Genomic DNA, 24,267 nt, shown 5'->3' with positions numbered 1-24,267 from the left:
TGGGAAGTCCTTTCTCTGTTTATGGCTTCTTTGCCATCATAGCTGGGATTGATGGTGGTGGGATGAATCTGGATCTGTGGGAAGATCCACATGATTGTCGAGTATTAATATGTTTGCCTTTGCTGATCACACCCACCAAGTGTATGTGTCTGTATTACATGAAGTTGTGAACTGCTAAAAATTATGATGAAAATATTAGAATATATTAGTAGGATATGAAAGTTTAAGGAAAACATTTAAATTTTTCTCAACTCTTTTTGATGTGTCTATTGAAAATACTCACAACTACTCTTTGATATATCTACTGGAAATTTTGATTGCATGTATCTCCATGTGCTTACGACCAATCTCCATCCACATGATCTTCCATGAGTTTGTAATGAAAACTATAGCAATGATAGTCCTTGTTTAGACTTTTAACTAAAGCTTTATTAAAAACTTAAAAGTTATCATTTATATTATTATAACTTATAGACAAAATGAAAAACTGATGTGGAGTTTTATTGTCGAGGAGTGGAGGATGGAGTGTTTCTAATGTGCTTATTATGCATTTAAATGCCCTGAAAAATAACAAACCACATAAATTATTCAATCTAGTACAAATTGAATCTCAAACACAATCTCTATTAAAATTAAAAACTTACAATCTGGATCATCCATGCATACCAAGCATGGAAATCAAGAAACATGTCTTTCTTTTTTTGATATCAATTATAATTACACTCCAATGGCTCCTACGAAATAGAGAAAATAAAGAAAAAATTTATAGAGATGTATAAAAGGACATAAAACAAAGTAAAACATATTTAAAATAAAATACTTACTTTTCATTATAAGGTATAATTACATATTGCACCTTTTTAAAGTTGCATCTCCTCAACCATTCTTCTAGCCTACTAAAATTGGTTCTTGTTTCTCTTGCATAAAGAGAGACCATGGGGTCTAACAAAAAAATAGGATAATAGGCCTCTAGGGGTATAATTACATATTGCACCTTTTTAAAGTTGCATCTCCTCAACCATTCTTCTAGCCTACTAAAATTGGTTCTTGTTTCTCTTGCATAAAGAGAGACCATGGGGTCTAACAAAAAAATAGGATAATAGGCCTCTAGGGGTAGGGTGGCCAAAAGAAGTCTACAAAAAACAAATAAGAGGGTAAATTAGGCATTTATCTTGAGAAAACAAATCAATATATAAATTTTCAAAAAAGATAGACTATATACTTGAGAGATATCAAGATCACAACATCATTTATTTCTCGATTTCTCTCCAAACAGCATATATGTATCTGAAGGTTCTATATCAAGATACTCTACAACATGAGCAAAATCTTTCACCTAACCAACAAGTTATCCAGGTACCTTCTTTAAATCTTGAAGATTCTTCTCCTCAAGGTTCATCAATTTATCTCCCGTCATTCTTTCTTCATCAATCCTCCTTTCTTCCTTAGAAGACATCTGTTCTTTGCCCTTGTTAGTCTTTGCTTAATCTGCAATCCTAGTATCCCTATCATGCGTAACATCCAGAATCTTAATACCTACATCCTTAGGTTTTCTAGCTGGTGGAACATTCAAGATATTGAATACCCTAGAGTCACTTAGTGGTATAGGATGCAATAACTTCTCAAATATATATCTTATAAGCCTGCAAGTGTGCATGTCCTTGTCCATAAGAGTGACCCTATGCGCATGGGTAGAAAAAATGTAACTATCAATAAAAAAATCTATAATGAAGTCTTCTATAGGCTCTTGAAGAGAAGATACTTCCTTGCTGGCCCATCTCATCCCAAGCTTCCAATCATCACAAATCTGTCTCACAACTCTCATGAAGGTAAGTTTGGGTATGAGTAACTCGACACGTATATAGGCTTTCCTTATCTCTTTCTGTCTCACAACTCTCATGAAGGTAAGTTTGGGTATGAGTAACTCGACACGTATATAGGCTTTCCTTATCTCTTTCAGGGCATTCATATGTTGGTTGATTCTTTTTTTCAGCTTTTGCTTTGATAATTTGTCTTCACTTGCTGTTTTGTCTACCGACCCTAGACTTGGTCCAACCCTCCCTGTTGTTTTCTTTGTTCTAGCCATCTATGGCCTGTCACTTAAACACAAAATGAAATATGACTTCATATAAGAACCTGCCTCATTTGGATTCAGACATTTAAGGTAGAACAAGAAGAACATGATATGCACATAATATATGTTCAATTTATTTAAAATGGAGAGAACATTCCTATGTACTGGCAATCTAACTGGATAGAGACCGATGTGGGCTAGTGGGAGGAACAAGCAACAATGGTTTAATACGCAATGTAATGAAAAGACGACATGAGTAGGATGAACCAATAATAACACATAGTGTCATATCACGCCATCTTTCTACGCCTTTTATTTTATTCCCTAGGATAGCGGTGAAGGTGGTGCTTCGGCTAAAGTATGACATGCTGCACTTGGGATTGAAGATAAAATGGCCAGCATGTACATCATGCTCATGTCCTACTACTCCTACACAATGACCCACCACTATCAACAATGGTTCAATACACAATGTAATGGAAAGGGCATGATTAGTATGACCGGATAACACACGGTGTTGTATATCGCACCATCTTTCTACTTCTTATATTTCATTTCATGATACTCCCATCACCTAAAAGACCAATGGAAATGGGATAGATGCTTTTGTAGCTTATTGAAAACCCAAAACCTTAACTTGATCTAGAATATTTGTTGTAGATGAGATTCCAAAACAAACTACTAACTTGTTGATAGGTTGTCTAATCGTAGTCTTATCCATCATATTATTATAGTAAGGTCATTCAACTAGATTGAGACTTGAAAAATATTTCATATACTTTGTTACTCCAGTCGCATCTCAAAACCTTTTTCTTCTTGAAGGCTACATGTGGTGAGAAATACCCATGAAATGTTACAAAAACACGTGTGTAGCTAAAAGAGCTTGTGAGTGACATCTGGAAACATGTGCCATCTGGGCTTCTATGAATTGCTCCTATGCAATGGTGGTCTGGAAATACATAGAGCTATAGACAATAATAAGTATAATGATATTGCCATCTAGACATGCTCTTAAATGGGTTCCACACTGTGTATAGCAAGGTTGTATCATGAGACATCTAGATTTATTGCACACAATAAACAAAATTGAAATGGAGAAAGGAAAGCAACAAAAACAAGGAAAGCATACATTTGCCCTGATGGAAGAACGACGCATAGGTGGAGTTCTAATGCCTCAACTATATTGATATTACACCGTAACTCTAGTGAGACAAGTGTAGTTGAAGAGGAAACAAAGAGGGTCTTCATGGTAGTTTGAAGCCCAATGAGGAGCTAGTGTAGGTGAAGAACAAGTAAAAGTAAAATAGAGTGCAAAGAGAGGTCGGTGCACTTGGTCTTTCCATGTACAGATCAAAAAAATCCTTGCCTATTTATAGAACACATTGATTATGCCACATGGCAGTACAGATTATAGAATGGTACGATGACATGTGTGGCCACATGCATTCACATGTTTGAGAGTAAATGCACACGTGTATCCACACGTGCAATAGCCACTCACATGTGCGAACGCACATCGACATATGGATTCCCACATGTGGGATGTTTCACACGTGCGAGTCATACACGTGAGTATGTGGCGTGGCCATGTGGTATCTATATCATTGCCATGTGGCCTCATGATGCTATAAATATCTGGTTAATTTTAAAAAAAATTACCTTCAAACCTTTTGAACTACCCCTTGCTACTAGTGAGTTGCCCCCAGCCCCCTAAGCTACCCTTTGTCGGACCTTACTCCAACTTTCCCACCATAGAAAATTTACAAAGCGGATCCCTTGCCCCAGCTGCCCCCCCGTAGAAAAACAAAGTCTGTCTCCTAAGCCACACAATTTCTACTTGGCTATCCCACCTGCCCCCTCAGCTACTCCCATGATTATTTTTATGTTCCATAGGCTTCCCCATCATTGGTAGAAAAACGACATGAATAGGGGGAACCTGGTCGATTGGATTGTAGTAATCGCATCGTCTTTCCAACATTCCTTGAAGCTATTGAAGGCTTAGCTTCTATTGTGTGCCCCTAAGCGGCACCCTTCCATGGTTATTTAGAGGTGATGTTGGCTGGATCTAAAGTTTACTACATAGAGATGGGATCAAGTGATGAAGGTGTTCCTATGACACAGGAAACACCAACAGAGAGACTTTTTGACTTCCTCCAGCTTGTAGGTGCACAAGATTTGTTTGAGTGTTCTAGGGAATGCTTCAATGTAAGATTTGAAATTAGTTGAGTGATTGATCACTTCAAGAAGTATTACAAAGAGGAAATTCAAGCTTTCTTTGCATTGATAGATGATAGTGCCATTCGTATTAAAGGTGTGAGGTTTGATCACCTTAGCATGCTGTCACAAACATCTTCAAAAAAGACCAAACTGCAAAAAAAGTATGACATACTTCGTGACCATGTGAAAGTCACTATGGAGCATTGCAGATTACATAGTAGGAAATGCAGGTTTATTTAACATCATGTGGCTTTCCTTTTCTATCTACATGAAAAGTCAAGAACTGAGAATGCTGAAAAGAGCAGTCTAGTGTCCAGCCTATAGCATTTCTAAGAAAAATTCAAAATCAAGAAGAAATGCATGATGTAGAAATGGTTGTGGATATACTAGTAAAAAAAATAATGAGCATGGATTTTTATGCTACATATTTTAAAGAAAGTTTAATTCTTCCAAAGGAAAAGGATGTCTCTATAGAGGTTTTAGAGAAGGAGATCCTTCTCCCATGCCTACCATGCTTCCCACTAAAGGACAATAAGAGTTTTGTACTCCTAATAGATATCTAGAAGCTCTTGAAAATAAGGGAGGACTATTGTCTTGGTTTAATAGCAGATTTATGTCAAGTTGCATCATATTTTTTAGATCCAAATGTCACTGATGAATTTTCAGTGCTTGATATAGAAGCAATAGGTGGCGATTTCATCAGTGCACCTAAGGCTATAGAAATGTGCATATAAGAAAGTTTGAAGAACAAGAAAACACTCTTCCCATAAATAGAAGTAGAATTTTTGGCTATTCAAGAAAGCATGGGAATCTCTAATATGGGAGCAACCAAAGATTCCATGCTTAAAAGGAGAGAATTCTCCACAAACTTAAATTGACTTCTAGGAGGATAGGTGACTTGTTGATAATGAGAACAAAAAGGTATTTATAAGAATATATTCATAACAATTTTTTACAAGGATTTTATTGTTATTGAGATAGCAGATGAAAATGGATTCCTTGGTCGAGGTGGAGGTAAACGAACTTTTGTTGGCAGAGACTCAGCCCTCAACCACTATATTTCAAGGATACCTCCAAGCGTGTTGATAATTTATCATTCAAAATATTCAGATGATCCACGCATTCCATTGATGGCCTTAAAGGTTCTTTCTCAACATAGTTAGGATATGGAAGGATACAACACAATGCAAGAAAGATAATGCTGATAGAGAAGTAGGAAGCTATACGTATTTTTGGAAATGCACCAGGGCTGTGGGCATCGAGGGCATGGTATTTTTTGTGTTATGCGGCATATGCAAAGGTAGTTCCTAATTTGAATACCCAGACTACCTAAAGAAGACGAGGCCAAACAATTATGTGAAGATGAGGACAGATAACTGCCCAAAGAAAACCCCAAAAAGGAGGGGAGTCTCTTTGAGGAAGACAAACAGTTGAAGCGAAAAAGAAGAAGACTTTTTTAAAAGTCTTTTCCTACTTGTATTGAGAACAATTTGTGTCACCTTGATTTTTTCTCCTTCTCAATCACCATCCTACATAAAGATACACTTTATTTAGCACTTTTTGCAATGAAAATTAGCTGCACAGCAACAAAATTTCACTGTCCCCAATAGAGAAATTTTGCTGCTCCTCTGTAGCATTTTTCCTATTGAGCAGCACTTTTGCACCAAAAATTTGTTGCGCACACGAGCGAAATTTCATTGTCCAACAGCAAAATTTCGTTGCTTAGCAGCGTGCAATATAGAAGCGAAAAAATGCTCTTATACTGTAAAAATATCCCGCTTTTTATGTCGCTTCTTTTGCCAACCACGTGGCTTTATCTTTTGAATACAATAAACTTGTACTCATACTTTTTTTGTAGGATTATGCCTTATCTTTCACTTCTACCTCTCGTACCCTTTCCTCCTCAAGCTCAAGCAAGGTATGTCTACTCTTTTCATTTATCTCCTATGCAAACAAGCTTTCCATGAAAGCTTTCTTATGTGTATTTTCTTTCTCTTTCCTCTTTTAAGTTTTTCTTTTCTTCTTTTTCCCTTCTTATTGAAGCTTAACCATTACGAGCATTTTCCCTTCTTCTTTTTCCCTAATTAAGAGCTCTCCACTAAAGCTTCATATGGTAAGAGATCTTGATTTTTCTTAATACTTTTTTTTCTTGACTTGGTTTAATTTTGTAGGTTTTCAACACATACAAGCCTCACAAGATATCTCTTTCTTGTATATTTCTTCTTTCATGCTTTTACATGTTTTTAGGGTTTGTAAGTTTTAGGACTTTTAAGATTAGGGTTTGTTATTAATAATTTTTTTCTTATTTTGGTTTGATTTTATAGGTTTTCAACACATATACAAGCTTGACAAGGTAAGAGATCTCTTTCTTGTATGTTTCTTCTCTTATGCTTTTACATATTATAGGGTTTGTGAGTTTAGGGTTTATTATTTTTTCCATGTTCCATGCATGTCGGTAGCTTCCAATGCATGCTGGTAGCCAACCAATGCATGTTGGTAGCTACCTATGCATGCCAATAGCTACCTAGGCATGCCAGTAACTTCTTAGGCATGCCGATAGCTTCCAATAGCTACCTAGGCATGCCGATAGCTTCCAATGCATGCCGGTAGCTACCTAGGTATGCCGGTAGCTTCCTAAGCATGCCAGTAGTAGCTACCTATGCAGGCCACTAGCTTCCTAGGCATGCCGGTAGCTTCCTATGCATGCCAATAGCAACCTAGGCATGCCGGTAGCTTCCTAGGCATGCCAGTAGCTTCCAATGCATGCCGATAGCTACCTAGACATGTCAGTCACTACTTAGGCATGCTGGTAGCTTCCTATGCATGCCGGTAGCAACCTAGGGATGTCGGTAGCTTCCAATGCATGCCGGTAGCAACCTAGGCATGCCAGTAGCTTCCTAGGCATGCCAATAGCTTCCAAGGCATGCCGGTAGCTTTCTATGCATGCTGGTAGCTTCCAATGCATGCCATTAGCTACCTGGGCATGCCGGTAGCTTCTAATGCATGTCGTTAACTACTTGGGCATGCCGGGAGCACCATAGGCATATCGATAGCCTTATTCATTAGCCATATGCATAAGGCCAAATGCATAAGAGTTTTAAGTATTTATGTTTTTTCTTGGATAGATGGCAAATAACTTGCGGCGCAACGTTACACGTGAAGGAGGAGTCGATATCCCAATAATATTTGTAAGTATATATTATCCTCAAATTGTATCTTATCTTTTAATTAAAGAAGGTTATCTTAAAAGTAACAACTTTCTAAAATGTTCATTTGTTTGTAAGTCTATAGCTTTTTTCCAAACACACTGAAGTCATCCACAAATACCCTCATGAAGGTGGTCAAATATTCATAGAATATTTCTAGCATGTAGCTGGAGCATTCTTCAGTCTGAAGGTCATCACATTAGAGGCAAATGCACCCCATCCGTCATAAATGTTGTTTTCTCTTTATCTTTTGGAGCCATGCGGACCTGATTATAACCACTGAATCCATCCAGAAATGAATATATCTTATGTCCTGCTACTATGACATCCAATAATGAGTGAATGGAAGAGGGAATAGACTTGATATTGTAGAGGCATTCAAGTTCGTGTAGTCTATGTAGATTCTGAGCTTCCCATTTTTATTGGGGACAACTATAGGTGGCAGCCATTATGCCCTCTCTATTGGGTAGATGAATCCCATCCTTAACAGAGCTTGTCCATCTCTAAGCATAGTCGATATTCATCATGTACCTACTCTACTTTATTATAATTCCATCCTCCTTCAGATTGATTTTGTACTGATAGAAGTTGGAACCAATTAACTTCATGTCAATGTAGTTCCAAGCGAATATATCTTTCTAGGATTTCAATATCTCCAAGAGTTCTTCCTTAAATTCCTCACTTAGTCTTGCACTAAATTTGACTATCTTGGGCTCTTTTTCATCTTCTAGGTTTATTTCTTCCAGTTCATGTTCTTGTACCCTAATGTTGTGTCTCTTCATTTTCTCTTCTTCCTACTTGTGAATTAACAAAGCTTTTTCCTACTGTCTGTACCTTTGTTATCTCATCTGACTGTCTTTAAAATCCCATTCTTTTTGTTTTCCTTCATTCAATGGCAATTATGGTTGAGTGATCAGGACTTCTACATCATACCTTTGAATAATCCATTCTATATCCACTTCAAAAAGAGTGATAGTAGGTCCGAATTCTCTCTCATGATCTGCTCTTCTTCATTGAAGTTTCTTCTTCCTTCTTTTTTTCTTTTGTCAACCCTTTTCTTTTTCTTCTTGGGGTCTTTGCTTGTTTGCCTCAATATTCCTTTAGCCTTATCTGCTCCTAGCACCACTTGTTTAAATGTGAGTCTCCAAATCATAGGAGGCTATTGCCAACTGTAACTTCTCCCTCAATCCTCTCACAAACTACTAACTTAGTGTGGATGTTGCATGTTTGTTGGGCTGGTCCAAATGCATTAATAATGTTGTAAATTCTATTGCATAATATTCTGTTGGCCTTTTCTTTTGGGTCATCCTTTTTGTAGCTTTTCTAGTACCTCAATGGTGGTCTTACCTCACTGTATTGTGCATACTAGCCTGGCTGGTGGCCTTGCTACCCAGATTTGTTTATGGTAATGGGGATCTAGTGGCCAAGAAGGTGGTCTTAAAGGCAAAGACATGAGCATCTGGATCCTCCTCACTTTTTCCCTTGAACTTTGGGTATTTTAGAGACATCCTACCCAAGGCTACTTGTTCTTCTCCTTCTTGATCTCTATGCCTCCTATTTTGTAGCTCCTAGTGTTGTTTCTCTCCCCCTTGATATCTTATAGGATCTTAATTTTTTCATTCTTGCTCTTTCTGGCGCGCACGACCCCTTCCAGAAGTCTTTCTACACGATGCGACTGCCCCTCATTTTTGGAGGCCTCAAACTTGTGGGGGTATCGTATTGTTTTGCTTGAACTTGCTTCATTCTCCATGAACCATCCATTGCAATACTATGACTGGATAAGGACTTCAAAGAAGGTTTAGTGAAATAAATCCCTAAGCAAACTGCTTGCAGTAGGTTTGGTCATTGGAGGCCTATCACCTTGTTGACTGTTATATATAATATCTTGGCCAAGGTGATTGCTCTCAGAATCACCCCTGTGTTACAAGAGGTCATTTCTAAAAAACAATATGGGTTCATCAATACATGATAATATCTTTGTAGCCATGTTGGGGAGAGATGTGGCGCTTAAACCCAATAGAAGTGTATCATGTTGCAATTGGACTTGGAAAAGGCTTATGATAGGGTGCATTGGCCTTTTGTGGCAAGAGTCATGGAAAAACTTGGATTTGGAACTAAAATGGCTACATGTATTTACAGTTTGACTTGGGGTGGGCACTCTAATGTCATGTTAAATGGGAGGGTGGTTGGAGGTTTTGAAGTCAAAAGAACTATGAGACAAGGATGTCCTCTTGCCCCCCTATTATTTGCTATTACTTCTCATCCCCTGGTGGTGGCTTTGGAAGATGCTTGTAGGAAAGGGAACATTACTGGACTAAAATTGAGAAACAATGAGCAACTGATTATTCAGTGCTTTGCTGATGATTCTTTGTTGTTCTTGCAAGCTGAGAATAATAACATGAGATAAGCTCTGTCCATCATATAGGAATTTGCTGTGGCATCTGGATCCAGATGCAACATTTAAAATCTAGAATTATAAGCCTGACTAAGGATAATGATTTTGAGCTAGAGAGGTGAGGGTGTGAGGTGGTAAAGAAAGGACAAATTGTCAAACAACTGGGAATTCCATTTGGGGTTGAAGTTACAAACAAACAACTGACTGATTGGGCATTAGATAGATTTCTTGGAAAGTTAAAGAAATGGGAGGGGATTAGAGTTCCTTTTCATGACATGATAGCAATATGTAATACTGTGCTGAATGCTTACATTATGTTTTGTGTCCTGTGCTTGAATTTGGGAAGTGTCATTAGAAAAAGATAGTGGGTCCCATTAGAGACTTCTTATGGAGAAATGGCAGCTCTACCAAAAGAGTTCCAGCATGGCTTGCTTGGGAAGGGGGTATTGGATTTTTGCATCTACCAACCTAAACCCTAGCAAGGACTGCTTTGCTCCTTCACAAGTTTCTTTATCAAGAAGAAATATGGTCAGTAATGGTGAGAGAGTTGGTGGAGATATCAATGGTTCAAGCTAAACGAAATTGGCAGGGGTTGGAAGGACAAACTATTCTTCCATGCCCCTTTGAAGATGGCAGGTTCTTCTGTATGTAGGATGTTGACTAACAGGTGGAAGGAAGGCTTGAGTCTTATGGTGTAGGATGGGGGATGCACAGCTTTTGGTAACTCTATGTTCAGCTTGGGGCTGTGGTGGTCTCATAAATTTACCCCCCCTAGCTCTTCTTGACACTTACTCAGCAAGGAAGTTGAATAATAAGGGGTTAAGGAGGCCAAATGATTGTTGGGTTGGGTTGCTGTGGGGTGGAAGGAGTTGGATTAGTTGATACTGGAATTCCAATTGTCTATTAGGGAGAGGGATTTAATGGCTCAGGTACTTGTACATATCCAGTTCTACTGCAGCAGCAGTAGATGAATCTTACTGGATTACGGACTAGGCTTGGTTCAATGGAGCTAAATTGGCAAAGGGAAAAACTATGGACTTGTACATTGAACTAAGAAAAGTGGAAAACAATATGGAGTATTGTACTAAGATCTGGAGGGTGAGCTAGAGCTCTGGCTACTGGAAAAAGAGATGGAAGCTGCTACGGGACAGTCAGCTGCTTGTCAAATTTTATGTTTTTTTGTGGAGGGTAGGCATGTGGGTCTAGCTACTGGAAAAAGAGATGGAAGCTACTATGGGACAGTCAGCTGCTTGTATGTTTTTTTGTGGAGGGTAGGCATGTGGGCTCTGCCCATTGGGTCTAAACTGATGCAAAGGAACTTTACCAGTGGGTGTTGTCCCAGGTGCAGATCTGCTTTGGAAGATGGAAAACATGCATTCTGGGAGTGCCCAGCCACATTAGAGGTGCATGGGGAAAAATTGCAAAGTGGGTGGAGCAATGTTTGGGGATTCAGGCTTTATTGGGGTGATTGGATCTTAGGGAAGCTGACTTGTAATGATGAGGCTGCAAATGTACTTTTCAACATTATTATAGCATGCTGTTTGTGGGAAGTCTGGATTTCTAAGAATGCTATTTTATTTCAGAAATGGATCTCTTGTGTGGTTGGACGTTACAGATCTAATGCAAAATGTGTATGCATGTGCTGGTCTGTTGTTATTGGTGTGAACAAGCTGGAAAAAGAGGGGACAAGTCAGCTAATGCAGAAATTGCAAATGGGTATCACTTGATTTCTCTATTCATTTCGGGGGAACCTTCAAGCATACTAGGGTAACCTAACAGATGATTCATATGTTGCAGGTTAGTATTGATGAGAGTTTGAAGCCTAAGCTGCCCAAATTTAGTCCCAAAACTAGAAGATGGTACCTTAAAGAGAAGCAAATTGATCATACTTTTGTTGCCTTTATTGAAAACCCAGTGGGGGACATTTTGGAAAAGCAAACCCCTAGAGGGTCCAATTGGGTTACCAGATTTCTTGGGAGCAATCCAGCTTTCTTTTGGAGGATGACAGATGGAATTTGCTATGTAATCTACTGAATGAAGTGAAGTGTGGAAAGTAGTGCGTGTGTGTGCAGTTTGCAGTCTTAACTCAGGTTGCTGTTTCGGTTGGTGATAAAGATTTTAGTTGTATATTCAGTTTTGAGATAATATATATATTTAATATTGGTCAAAAAAAAAACTTTTGGTAGGGTTCCATGGGCAACATGTATTAGCCTTGGTGTGGTTCAAACTTATTAGTGTCAATAGAAGCGAATATATATTTTCCCGCATTTCAATGCATCAATAATAATAAAATGGCATCAGTATTATAAAATTTGGCACAAAGGTAGAAAGCAAAAAAGCTAGGGCTTTTGTTTTCCTTTATATAGTGAGCTTGGCACCCAACACTCCCTGTGTCTTTTCCTGTCTGCCCCTGTTTTCGTGTTTAGCTTGCCCCCGGTAGCCATGGAGAAATCCTTCATCATGATCAAGCCTGATGGCGTCCAGAGGGGCCTGGTATGTCCCTGTGTCGGCATCTTTTTAAGAACAGGAATTTAGAAGGTTTTTCTGACTCTCTTCTGCCATGATTTTGTGTTTAGTGGGCTTCGGTTCTTTTGATTCTTCTCCTGTGATATATGGGGTTTTCTCGTTTGATTGTGTAGATCATAATCATGTTTTTCATTTTTGTAGTCTCTCTTTGGCTGGTTTTGAGAAGCCCCTGTGAAAAGACCTTTCCAGCTGGGTCTGATGGGCTCTTGTTATTTTGTAATTTAAAAAATGGTATATTTAATTTGTCATACAGAGTGATGTAGAAATGCTATGAAAAATGCCCTGATTTCTGCCTCCTAAGCGTGTTTAGATGTTATCTTAATTGCTGTAATTACATATATAACTATTCAGATGCACATGCAATGCATATGCAATGTGTGTGTGTGCATGCGCGTTTGTGTGCTTCTGTGTAGTCTGATCCATTTCCCCCCTCCCCAATTGCCTAAACCAGGGTTTCAAATTTCAGTGATGTCCTTTGTCCGCTTTGTTCAGCAGTGCATTTTTAACTTTTGTTTTGAAAACTTGGCTCATGGCATATAGATCGGTGAAATCATCCAGCGGTTTGAGAGAAAAGGATTCACTCTGAAAGGTAAAGGCTTCTCTCAGATCTGTAGTTGATTGTGCCTGGGTGTATGTGTTGATTGTGCTTGGGTGTGTTGACATGTTCCTGAGTTCATGGTTGATGTGGGTGTCAAAATTAGTCGTTTTCTCGTGTAGATGTGTTGATGTAGTTGCACATTATTTGGCTGTGTATTTTGATTGCGCCCGTAGGTTGGTTGTTTAGATAATGCTGTCTGCCTTCACAGCCTTGAAGCTAACACAGATTGAGAGATCCTTTGCCGAGAAGCATTATGAAGATTTGGCCGGAAAGTCTTTCTTTCCGGGACTAGTGGAGTATGTCACCTCGGGACCAGTTGTCGCCATGGTGTGGGAAGGGAAAGGTGTGGTCCTCACAGGGCGCAAACTCATTGGAGCAACCAACCCTTCTGAGTCTGCTCCTGGAACAATCAGGGGCGATCTCTCCATCGATGTCGGAAGGTTAGCCTTCATTTTCTTGACGTGTGTATTATGCCAAGTGGTATTTTCACACTTGCATGTGCAAGTGAAAACTGATGTTCCTTGTTACCTCACCCCAACATTCACCGGACTATGGGGTTGAGTGGGGTGATTTGAGCATAGGCTTTAGTTAAATTTGTCGAGATGATTGTTTTAGTGAATTTTAAATTGACTGTTTGTGTTGTGTTACAGAAATGTTATTCATGGCAGTGATTCTGTCGAAAGTGCGATGAAGGAGATAGCCTTGTGGTTTCCAGAGGGGGTTACTGACTGGCAAAGCAGCTTGCATCATTGGATTTATGAGTAGCTCTGCTTAATGCCTAGGCAGTGCAGCAGATATTTGATGGCCCATGCTGGTTTTTTCAGCTAGAGAGTTGTCTATGTGGCTACTTGTTATTAGAGTTGAAAGCTGTATTTCGATTAAGCCCAGCTATGGGAGCTACTCAGCACGTGTTTTGATATCAATGAAGACACTTATGGTTTTAATTTCTTGTCTAGCCTGATGAGAGTCACAGCTCAGCTGTGATGTCTTTACTTGTCTTGAGTGACCGTGATTCATATTACTTTAGAGCATTGGTCTTTGGAGTATAGCCTTCCCTTACTTTTTCAAGGCACTTTCCAATTTGAGTTGCCTGCTCGTGAGGATCATGAAAAAGTGGGCATTATTAGTTCCAGTACTCTAAAAAGTTTTTGCACTGGCCTGCTCCTCAAAGGAACTCATTGCAAAGATGTGCTTGATGTTGGTTTATGAAGATAAGGTTACCTTCTTCTATGAAAGGTGGAGTTGAAATGCAAAGCTATGAGGGTAGTTTCAAACCCACAACCTCGACTTCCAAAGGTGCAGGTGCCACCAATGAGAGCTAAAGACTACAAGACAATCTCAACCCTTGTTAGGTTGCGGTTTACAATGCTTTAGTATCTTAAAGCATCAAATGTTACTAGCTTTACTCAAATCATCTCATTATGGTCAATGGCCCTTTGTCTCTAGTTTTGAAGTCTTGCCTTGCTTTACAAAAAACATTCACAAGCTAGAATGTATCTGTGTATTTAACATTTAGCTAGTCTACAAATCGATGCATGACAATGTTTGAGAAATTATTTCTACTGTTTTGTTTTACAAAAACATTCAGAAGCTAGAATGTATCTGTGTATTTAACATATCGCAAGTCTACAAAGTGATGCACGACAATGTTTCAGAAATTATTTCTACTGAACATTACATCTATCCTCTTGACCATAGATTGATTTTTTTGGGGTAATTCTGAACAAACTTGTTGGCACTCTTTAGTTTGGTTAATTAAACCATGAATTTTGAGGAGGAATTCTTCTCCCTTCAATAATTTGGAGAAGGCTTTTCTGAAGTACAAAAACTATGAAATAGAGACTTGGCACATTAAATTATAGATGCATATTACTACTCAAGGATAGGGGCTTGGTGGCTTTTTTGAAGTACAAAAACTATGAAATAGAGACTTGGCACATTAAATTATAGATTCATATTACTACTCAAGGATAGGGGCACCATGCCTAGCTCCCAAGCATTAAGCTGCTCCACCCTTCTGTAGATTCTTGGTGCTTTGTTACTTATTGGATTGCTAGGTTTGAGGCTATGTTAATGTGTGATAAGTAAGAGGCTTTTTTTTTTTTCACTTATTGAAAGTCTCTTCAAGTCAAGAGCTTACCTTAGCCTTGCCAAAGCATGTGTTGTTGGGTTTTGTCTTAGGGCTATACAAGCCAATTACTTTAAATGATGAATGTCGCTTCAATAAATCAAATGAGGAATTGAGAATCATCATCTCTCTTTTCTCTCCCATTATTAACATCTCTTACTGTCCCCACTAACAAAAATCACATGTAACCTTGCCGATGATTGCCAACAACAAATTGAGACCAAAAGAGAAAAAAAAGGACTCACACAAATATAAAAATACAATCATTCGTCAAAACTCTCTCATCCTATTAGGAATTCCCAATACACCACTAACCTCTTCATTCATTAACTAGCTTTTCTTATTCCTTTTAGAGGAACAAAGACCATTGAACGTCATTCAACATCAAAGCCATCGACAAAGCTTGTTCATTCTCCCTACATAAAGGTCTTCAACACGATCACGCGAACGCGATTGCCATCAGGAAGGGAGAAATGTTAATCTAATTCTAGGATTAATAAGAGCTACCGCCATTATCTTACATCAAGGAGTCATAAAGCAATAGTGTCCAAAGCTACAACTTGGACGACGGACGTTCGTAATGGTGTGACGGAGTATTTATGGCGATTCCTGCTTCAAGAGCGTGTGATAGCAAGTTAGGATGAAGTCCTAAGTGATGTACTTCATGGATATATTATGAGAGTAGTCATTGTAATAGCATTAGGCCTCTTATAAGTCTTAAGTGCCCGGTCGACCACAGTTTAAGTAAGTGTGAACACTTATGGCCATGTATATAAGTGAATTTCTCTCATAATACAACATAATCTCCCATTGTGCAATTGAGTCTTGATCTTGCTAATCCTCTTGCTAATATCTCTCCCTAATGCATGCTAGTGAGTGTGTGTGAGTGAAGTGAGGTGAGAGGAGGAATGAGGACCCGTAGTGCAATGCGGCGGTGTGACAACGCTCGTGCGAGAGACGTGGTGGAATTACTTCTCAAGGAGTTGTGGAGCTTGGAGACCTCAAGGGTTATGAGCTCAGCCATTGGAAAGATCCTCACGACAATTTGCGGTTCTAAAGCTCTTTTTAGATGTGTTTCAAGGAGGGTTAGGGTGAGCCATAACACTTCTCAAAATAATTTTGGCCATATCTTGAGCATATTAACTTCAAATTTGTCAGAGATTATAGATTTTGATTCTAGTCTTAAATATATCTCCAATGATATGTCACATGAGGGGGATTATAGCTTTAGATTCTACTCTTAAATATATATCCAACGATATGTCACATGAGGAGGATTATAGATTTAGATTCTACTCTTAAATATATTTCCAACAATATGTCACATGAGGGGGTTTTGACAAAAACTTGGATAGGTTCACCCATGATTCCATTTTTCAAATGGGAATGGGATTTTTCCAGAATTATCTAATATAGTGATGATAGTTCCAATGTGGAGGATGCCTTGGCTAATGTCATGATCAAGCATAAGGTGAGGCTAGTCTTACTTCACTCTACGCAAAAATACGGGCCACCTAAAATGCACGTTGAGTATATTTTTGTCAAGGTGGTAGAGTTGGCTAAAAGGAATCTCACATGTGAAGATTAAGAATGTCGATGAAGAAGTATGGATTTCCCTTCAAGGTATGAGTTATGTTGATGGGCTGGATAATGTGTCTATCATCTTACATACACATCACAAGGGTCATCTTTCTTGCTCTCGCAATGATTTGTATCATTTATCTGTGCATCCACAAGTGCTTCAGTCTTTCATGGATGATATGTTTGATGTCGGTACATGTCGGCATGTAGCAAGGATGTCCACATCAACAGAAAGCTTCCAAATGCAAAGCGCCTTGCCATTGGATCATGTCACCTTTAGGTTCTTCATGATCCCTAAGGAAATGATGTCTTACCAATCGTGTATATAAGGTAAATGTGTAAGCATTGCTATCAGTGCCTTTCACACTAACATGAGTGGGGATGATGAGACATTCATTTTCTTCATAAGAAGACTTTCCAAGGATGACTAGGTGGAAATTTTTGTGGAGTCATTGATGCTAAGGGTCCAAAAGAGAGCAATTTTTAGATTTTAAGTCACTTTCTTTGCTTTGTTTGGTATATGTGCCTTCTTTGATGTAGTGAGAATATAGACCTCTAATGGATGGTGGCTTTGTGCACTTAATACTTGTATTGTCTTATGTAGATGGCTTTGTGCACTTAATACTTGTATTGTCTTATGTAGGTGACCTCTAATGGATGGTGGCTTTGTGCACTTAATACTTGTATTGTCTTATGTAGGTGTTGAATGTCCAGCCTTACAACCATTTAAGTGCATCGGAGGAGACAAAATTTTCATTGTCATCCAGGATGCGTGGATGCTAGAAAATGCTCTTTGTTTATCCCTCCACAACTCTCGGCCTTGGACAACATATTCAAAACAAACGTTTTTGTCTTGCCATTGTATGTTGATGTCTTGCCAAACCAGCATTGCGTTGGCTTGAATATGTGAGCATCGCACTTTAACTAACCATGAGGGTCATCTTCTGAAGGATGTGTGCTATTCGACCAAAGGCTATTGTCATAGATAAGTCCATATAAGAGCTTGAGGCTATTTTAAAAGTGGTCGATGAGGATCCCCATTACTGGACCAAAGACCATGAAGGGCATCGAGTACAAAGTGCATGCCATGTTTTAGTGAGTTGGTTTCACATGAAGAAGGCATGGGTAGAGAATCTTCTCCCTTAAGTCCCACAAGACGAGAGGCCATATCTATAATGCCTCATCAGAACTTATGTATACACCTACTGAGGAAGATTTCAAAACAAGGTATCAACTTCTCATGCTGAGCTACTCCTTGCATGTGAATGTGCAACAATACATCTTGAATGGCTGGTGTGCAACGACATGCATATGATGAGAAAGGTGGCCAAAGTTTGTACTTTTGTTTCCACATGGCAATGTTGACATGACCAATTTGGTGGAGAGATTGGGGCAGTACATTAAGTACACACTCTTAGATGCTAGGATAAATAGATCTATCCTTCTACATGTTCTTTTAGGGGATTCTCTCAGCGGTACTCGGATGGGAGGGACATTACTTGATTTTTTGAAGAAAAAGCAAGAACTAGGTGATGGTTTCTTGCCCCCTACTTTCTATATTTGTTCTATTATCTTCTTTGTACTTCTCTCTTGCATTACTATATGGTTTCAACTGATTGTGGTTGGTTCAATATATATGGCATAGCCAAGAGAGAGACAACTAAGGTGGCTATAGGAAACAAGATACTTCAAAGGTTCAAGGATTATCCTTCCACTCTTTTAGTTGTGAATGATGCCTTGGTGTGTTTTAGGATTTAGAGTGCGAGTACACAATCCCATTGGTACTTGGTCAGAGCATGTAGTCAAACTATTATGAAACCCCGAATCGGACAACTGATTGTGTAAGCACATGTACTCAAGGAGCACTTTCCACACATGCATTCCATTTTTTCCATTATGGACTCTGTGCATGCAATGGCTAGAATGCCTATTTTAGAAGATACACATAATGAAGTTGATGTTTTGGAGTAATAAGTTCATGATACCTCATCTTAACATCTTGTCAAGGATGTAGATCTGCTTGCCTCCATTCAGGATTTCAACAAGGTTCTTGATGAAAAGCTTTCGGAGGATCTCCCCACATTCAGCTCCATAATCAAGGAAGAAACTCTTTGGAAACTAAAAATATCCAAGGACAATCTTTTGAATGTGCTAACTCTAAATGAGATTGACTTGCTAGCAAAGAGAGACATTAGGTACGTTCAATTTAATGTCACGACTTGGGCATGGGATACAACACACACAACAATTTACATGTAGAGCCATGCTCTTCTCAGCGAGCAAAGCAAGCATGTACTGGTGTCTTGAGGTGCAATAAGAGGTAACATGGAAAAATTCAAGTTTGCTTTGACAAGAGGCCTCATATCTTCTATCTTCACCTGGTGTAGTAAAACCTTGATGGTAGATCCTTTGGAGATAGTGTCTTGTCACACTTACCATGCATGCTCCCATTATCCCAAAGACATGTTCTTGATGCTGGCTTGCAGAATCACCTCTTGAATTGTGTTGTATAGGTATGCAATGGCATGCATATGTTTTGAGTGATTCTCATTGCTGGCACCTATGGAGCAGGGCCAAAATGATGAGAGGCACTTCACCCTAACTCTTCCTTTCATAACTAGATTAGAAAAGGTTTTTGTATCTCAAGCTCGAGATCTCCAGTTTGGATTATGGTTTTTCATTTTTCATGATATCCAAACTTTTCCTCCCAATTGTAATGATATGTATGCTAGTACAATGTTGATAATGCAAGCCTTTCTTTCCAATGTCTCCTAAACTATCTGTGACTTGGTAACATTATGCAAGTTCCATGTCTACTTACATGTTATTGTATTGTCCATTGCATTGATGATATGCATGACAAATGGTTTATGATGTGGATCACCTATAGGATGGTTGACCTTGGAGGCTGAAGGGCCAAATAAAATATACATTTTATCAATTTTAACTTCTCTTTTAAACTTACATATCAAACTAGCCATGCAGCCAGTCAACCCACTCATATAAACATAACACCTAAATTCACTTTCTAGATATTTATTTTCAAAAAACATAACACCTACATTCACTTTCTAGATTTGCACTTTCTAGGATGGTTGACCTTGGAGGGCTAAAGGGCCAAATAAAATATACATTTTATCAATTTTAACTTCTCAATTCTATAGGATGGTTGACCTTGGAGGGCTGAAGGGCCAAATAAAATATACATTTTATCAATTTTAACTTCTCTTTTAAACTTACATATCAAACTAGCCATGCAGCCAGTCAACCCACTCATATAAACATAACACCTAAATTCACTTTCTAGATATTTATTTTCAAAAAACATAACACCTACATTCACTTTCTAGATTTGCACTTTCAAAAAAATTTCCACCAATACAAAGCATCAGTATCATGGAATACACATAATTGGTTATATGGTTGTACAAGAGGAAGTGCTTGATTCAGCCCGACAATCTTATCTAATTTATAACAATGTATTAAACACATCTTCTTCTCAAGACATGATATGATTTCACAAAAAATACATGCTGCACAATAAGCCCTCATGCTACATCCAAAGACCGTAGTACACCATGATATGCTTGCACAATAAATACACATGTTTCACAATAAGCCCTCATGATATGCTTGCACAATAAATACACATGTTTCACAATAAGCCCTCATGATATGCTTGCACAATAAACACATGCTGCACAATAAGCCCTCATGCTACATCCAAAGACCGTAGTACTTGGCTTGACCACCTAACCTACAACCTATAGCCTAATTGTGTGTGTGATCACACATAGATTAGGGAGAAAGCACAAGCCTTAAATCCTTCAAATGCCTATGCTACATAAATCTTTCAAGTAGCAATAGGGCTACAATAGCATGTGCACAAGTTACTATACATATTACACTAGATTTTATAGCCTAAAAGGTGATGATAGACCTTAAGAACGAACAGCACCCTTAGTACTCTTATGAGCCCAACAAGGGATAGTCAACAACTGATACACTCAAGGAAATTAGCTAGACAAGTAAGAAAACAAGTTCTTTACTTTAAAGAAAAATCAATGCTCGTTTGGCTATATGAAGTACAACAAAAATACAGCCATCATTCTATGACTGTAATATACATATATTTTGGGCAAGTTTGGAAGGGCAAGTTTGGAAAAAGAAGAAGGTATCCTATCATCAACAAAAATTCAGCCACCATAAAATTATGGCTACAACATACATAAATTTTGGGCAAGTTGATTCAAACAAAAGGGGATTGGGACTTCAAAAACGTAGCCACCAAATTTCGATTACACTATACATTGATTCGAGCTCGTATAAATTGTAGCTCAAAAAGAGGCTATGGCAAGTAGAAAAGGATGGAGAGGAAAGGAAAAATAGTTCGATGCAACCCGCTAGCCTCATTAAAATTCCATGCTAGCCACTCAAATGGCAACCGTCTAATAGTTGCGAGAGTGTCTCCATGCACCATGCGTGAAACTCTCCTTGCAGTCTTTCCACATCTCCATGATCAAACCAAGCCTTCGTGAGCTACAAAAATGACAAAAGTCAAAGAAAACTTAGCCATGAACAAGCCACCTCCAATGTAAGTAAAGGTGGACATCATGCACCAACAACTTTATACCCAAGTCTATATCGTCTTGTCTTACAGTCCACGAGGTATCTTATGTAGGCAATGATGTAGGAGCTACAATCCTTCCCATTGGGTTTTTGAACTTGTAAAATGAGCAATATTATTTCAGCTCTAAGAACCAAAATTGTAGCTCCAAACAAGCATGCTTGATTGAAATGAATATGTTCTTGACCAAAAGATGCTTGAATTCCAACTATGTAGATGGAGACGCCAATGCATGACTAATAGATGGATCACTTTGCAAACTTTAATAATGTACCAAGAGAATTATTTGAATAGGAGAGTGAGCTCTTAAAGAGAAGATGCTATTGAAGAGGGAAAAGATAAGCCCTCGTATCTCAATGCAGATGATTGGAGGAAGGCCATGGCTGAGATACTTGACACCTCTAACAAGTATAAGAAACAACAGGAGGCATCTATATTGCATCTCCAAGGTTTGGTGGCTTCTCATCTTGGCAGGTGTGGCAGGGGACATCTAGGTTGCATCTCCAGGTCTTGGTGACTTCTCATTTTGGTAGGTGGCACTGGACACTTCCATGCATACTTTGCATCACATTTACTTTATGTGTTAATGTATAGCTTATACCATATGTGTGCTCAAACGAGCACGACTATACATGGAGGCATGAAACATGTGAATTGCTCGAGAAGCTAGAAGAAGGGCATCCAACTAATTGGACCCATATTGTCAACTACATAAGTACATTCACTTACTCTCATTAATTTTGTAAATTAATTTTGTAAAACTTGGTTTCGTAGCATGTAACTTATGGTTTGTCTATATTTATGTAGGGAATAAGAGGATCACAATGAGGAGGAAAGGGAAGGAGGTGATGATGGGAATGATGAGTAGATAGGCTTTTTTTTTTGGTAAGAGCTTGGATCTAATCTTCTGTAACATAACAACGTAAATGATGCTCTCAGCAATATAAATATAATCATATTTGTGTGTAGAAGTATGTATTACTTTTGAACACCTTTCTTTCAATCTCTCTTGAATTTGAGTACTTGTTGTGGTACCAATGGCAGAATTGGGCTGGTAGAGTTGCCATCCCCAATTTGTCTCCTTCTGTATCAGATGCACTTTTTCAGCGAGCTTACTGAGGCGAGCCATCCAGAGGAGATGAGAGCTTCTATATGTGAAGGCAAGCTACTATAGGTGAAGGCGAGCTTTTGAAGCACATGCAAGCATTTGTTTTAACTTTTAGGCAAGCTTCTCCAGCACCTATGAGTGCAAGCATCATCGGCTAGTATGGAATAATGAGTTGCATAGTGTTTGTCTTTTGCTCATATGTAGCATCACATAATACTTTTCTATCACAAAAAGTTACATGTACATATCACTTGTATACAAGAAGCACCATGATTTATGCTTTAACTCACGACTTATGCAAATTAGATTATTCTTTATGACCATATCATGTGACCATACCATAGCTTTGTTTATGATGATATCATGCTAATGTGCATCATCATATACGACCATATCATGCTAATGTACATCATCGCATATGACCATACCAGACCATACCATACCTTTCTTATGATGACAACACATTTAAGAAGTCCAACAAAATTTACAATCTATAGTTCAAATAATAGTATTGTAAAAAAGATTCATAAAAGCATAGCTTCAACACATGTAAAACAGCTCTATACTTCCAACATAGAAGCAGAAAAGAACCATAGTTTAAATGTGAAGTATGAAATAATGTGGTTTCCAAACATCCACTTCTCTCTTACAATCAACATCATGTAGAACAAGCATTAATACTATCATTTGTGAATAAAACCTCATCATACTTTATAAATGGGACAAGCACTAATGTGCATCATCCTTCATGACCATACCATACTATTCTTTAAGACCATACATTTGAGAAGTATAACAAAAGATACAATCCATAATTCCAATAGTAGTAACTCATAAAGACCATAGTTCATGCACAAAATAAAAAAATATCCATATCTCCAACATCAAGCATCCAAGTATACCTACTCATCTTTGCCTTCCTCTCTTGCATGAGAGGCAGGTCTTACTAGAAACTCTTTTAACATGAGCTCATCCTTCTCTAAAGAAATGAAATGTCAGCCCAACTCTTTGCATGCATTGGCCATGTTTCCTATCCTTGCAAACACATCAATGATCGTGTCTCTTGGCCTTGTAAAGCAATGTATGAGAAACCTATAAAGCATTGAGAGTTAAATAAAACATTCATAGACTTGCATCTCAATAAAGCACACACTTCACATAGGGACCTCATATAGATAACTTTTCCACTCAAGCTTTTATTCCTCTCTGCACCTCCTTGAACTCTATATACCATCAATATACGATAGAAAGTAAACCCATGAGTAGTAGCTACCTTATGGATCACATGAAGGTGCTTTGGCAGACATGTTGTGACCATCCATCCCTCGTCTGCCATAAATTCCCTTGCAAACTTGAAAGTAGCTTGCTAGCACTTTGCTAAAGATATTCCATTCGGGAATTCGTTGGCCCATCCCACAGTGTGCAACTGGAAGGGATGTCGAAAAGTCTGCCCACATCATCAATAGCCACTTGATCACTACTTGTGCTTTGTAGTGACAAGTCTTGAGAACTATTCAAAATCAAGAAGTTTGAAACTTTTCGAAGCACCCTATAAATAGATAATCATATGTACATGTGGTCAACAATAGAATGGTTTATACATCACATGATGATGCTCACATAGAGATATTACTAACTTGTAGCCATCTATTGTTCTAATGGCATCTGCAACCATCACAATGTCACCTTTGATGACACAATGGTACACATCTTTAGATGAAGAACCTCCTCCTTCACCTGAGAACATGGTTAGGAATTACATATCCATATGTTGAACCTTACCTTGTATTCATGCCAAAGATTTCTT

The 24,267-nt window shown here is 38.4% G+C and overlaps 1 protein-coding gene across 1 annotated transcript; it reads left to right on the top strand.

The window, feature by feature from the left end:
- The first annotated feature begins 12,226 nt into the window (after positions 1-12,226).
- LOC147615218 (nucleoside diphosphate kinase 1-like) lies at positions 12,227-13,960 on the top strand. Its single transcript, XM_086779246.1, has 4 exons — positions 12,227-12,385; positions 12,959-13,007; positions 13,225-13,456; positions 13,667-13,960. The coding sequence occupies exons 1-4, from the start codon at positions 12,335-12,337 to the stop codon at positions 13,779-13,781; spliced, it is 447 nt and encodes a 148-aa protein (XP_086635372.1). The 5' UTR covers positions 12,227-12,334; the 3' UTR covers positions 13,782-13,960.
- Positions 13,961-24,267: the final 10,307 nt, after the last annotated feature.

The sequence above is a fragment of the Cibotium barometz genome, chromosome 40 (assembly GCF_041138505.1).
Source record: "Cibotium barometz isolate CiBa-2024 chromosome 40, ASM4113850v1, whole genome shotgun sequence".
NCBI classification, from domain to species: Eukaryota; Viridiplantae; Streptophyta; class Polypodiopsida; order Cyatheales; family Cibotiaceae; genus Cibotium; species Cibotium barometz.
This window is presented reverse-complemented; position numbering and strand designations above follow the sequence as displayed.

What these genes read in the sequence shown, in the direction of transcription:
- LOC147615218 (XM_086779246.1), top strand. Translation starts at nt 12,335, where the DNA reads ATGGAGAAATCCTTCATCATGATCAAGCCTGATGGCGTCCAGAGGGGC. An exon ending in ATGGCGTCCAGAGGGGCCTG is followed by an intron (nt 12,386 to 12,958) that starts GTATGTCCCTGT and finishes CATGGCATATAG; the next exon opens with ATCGGTGAAATCATCCAGCG. An exon ending in AAAAGGATTCACTCTGAAAG is followed by an intron (nt 13,008 to 13,224) that starts GTAAAGGCTTCT and finishes CTGCCTTCACAG; the next exon opens with CCTTGAAGCTAACACAGATT.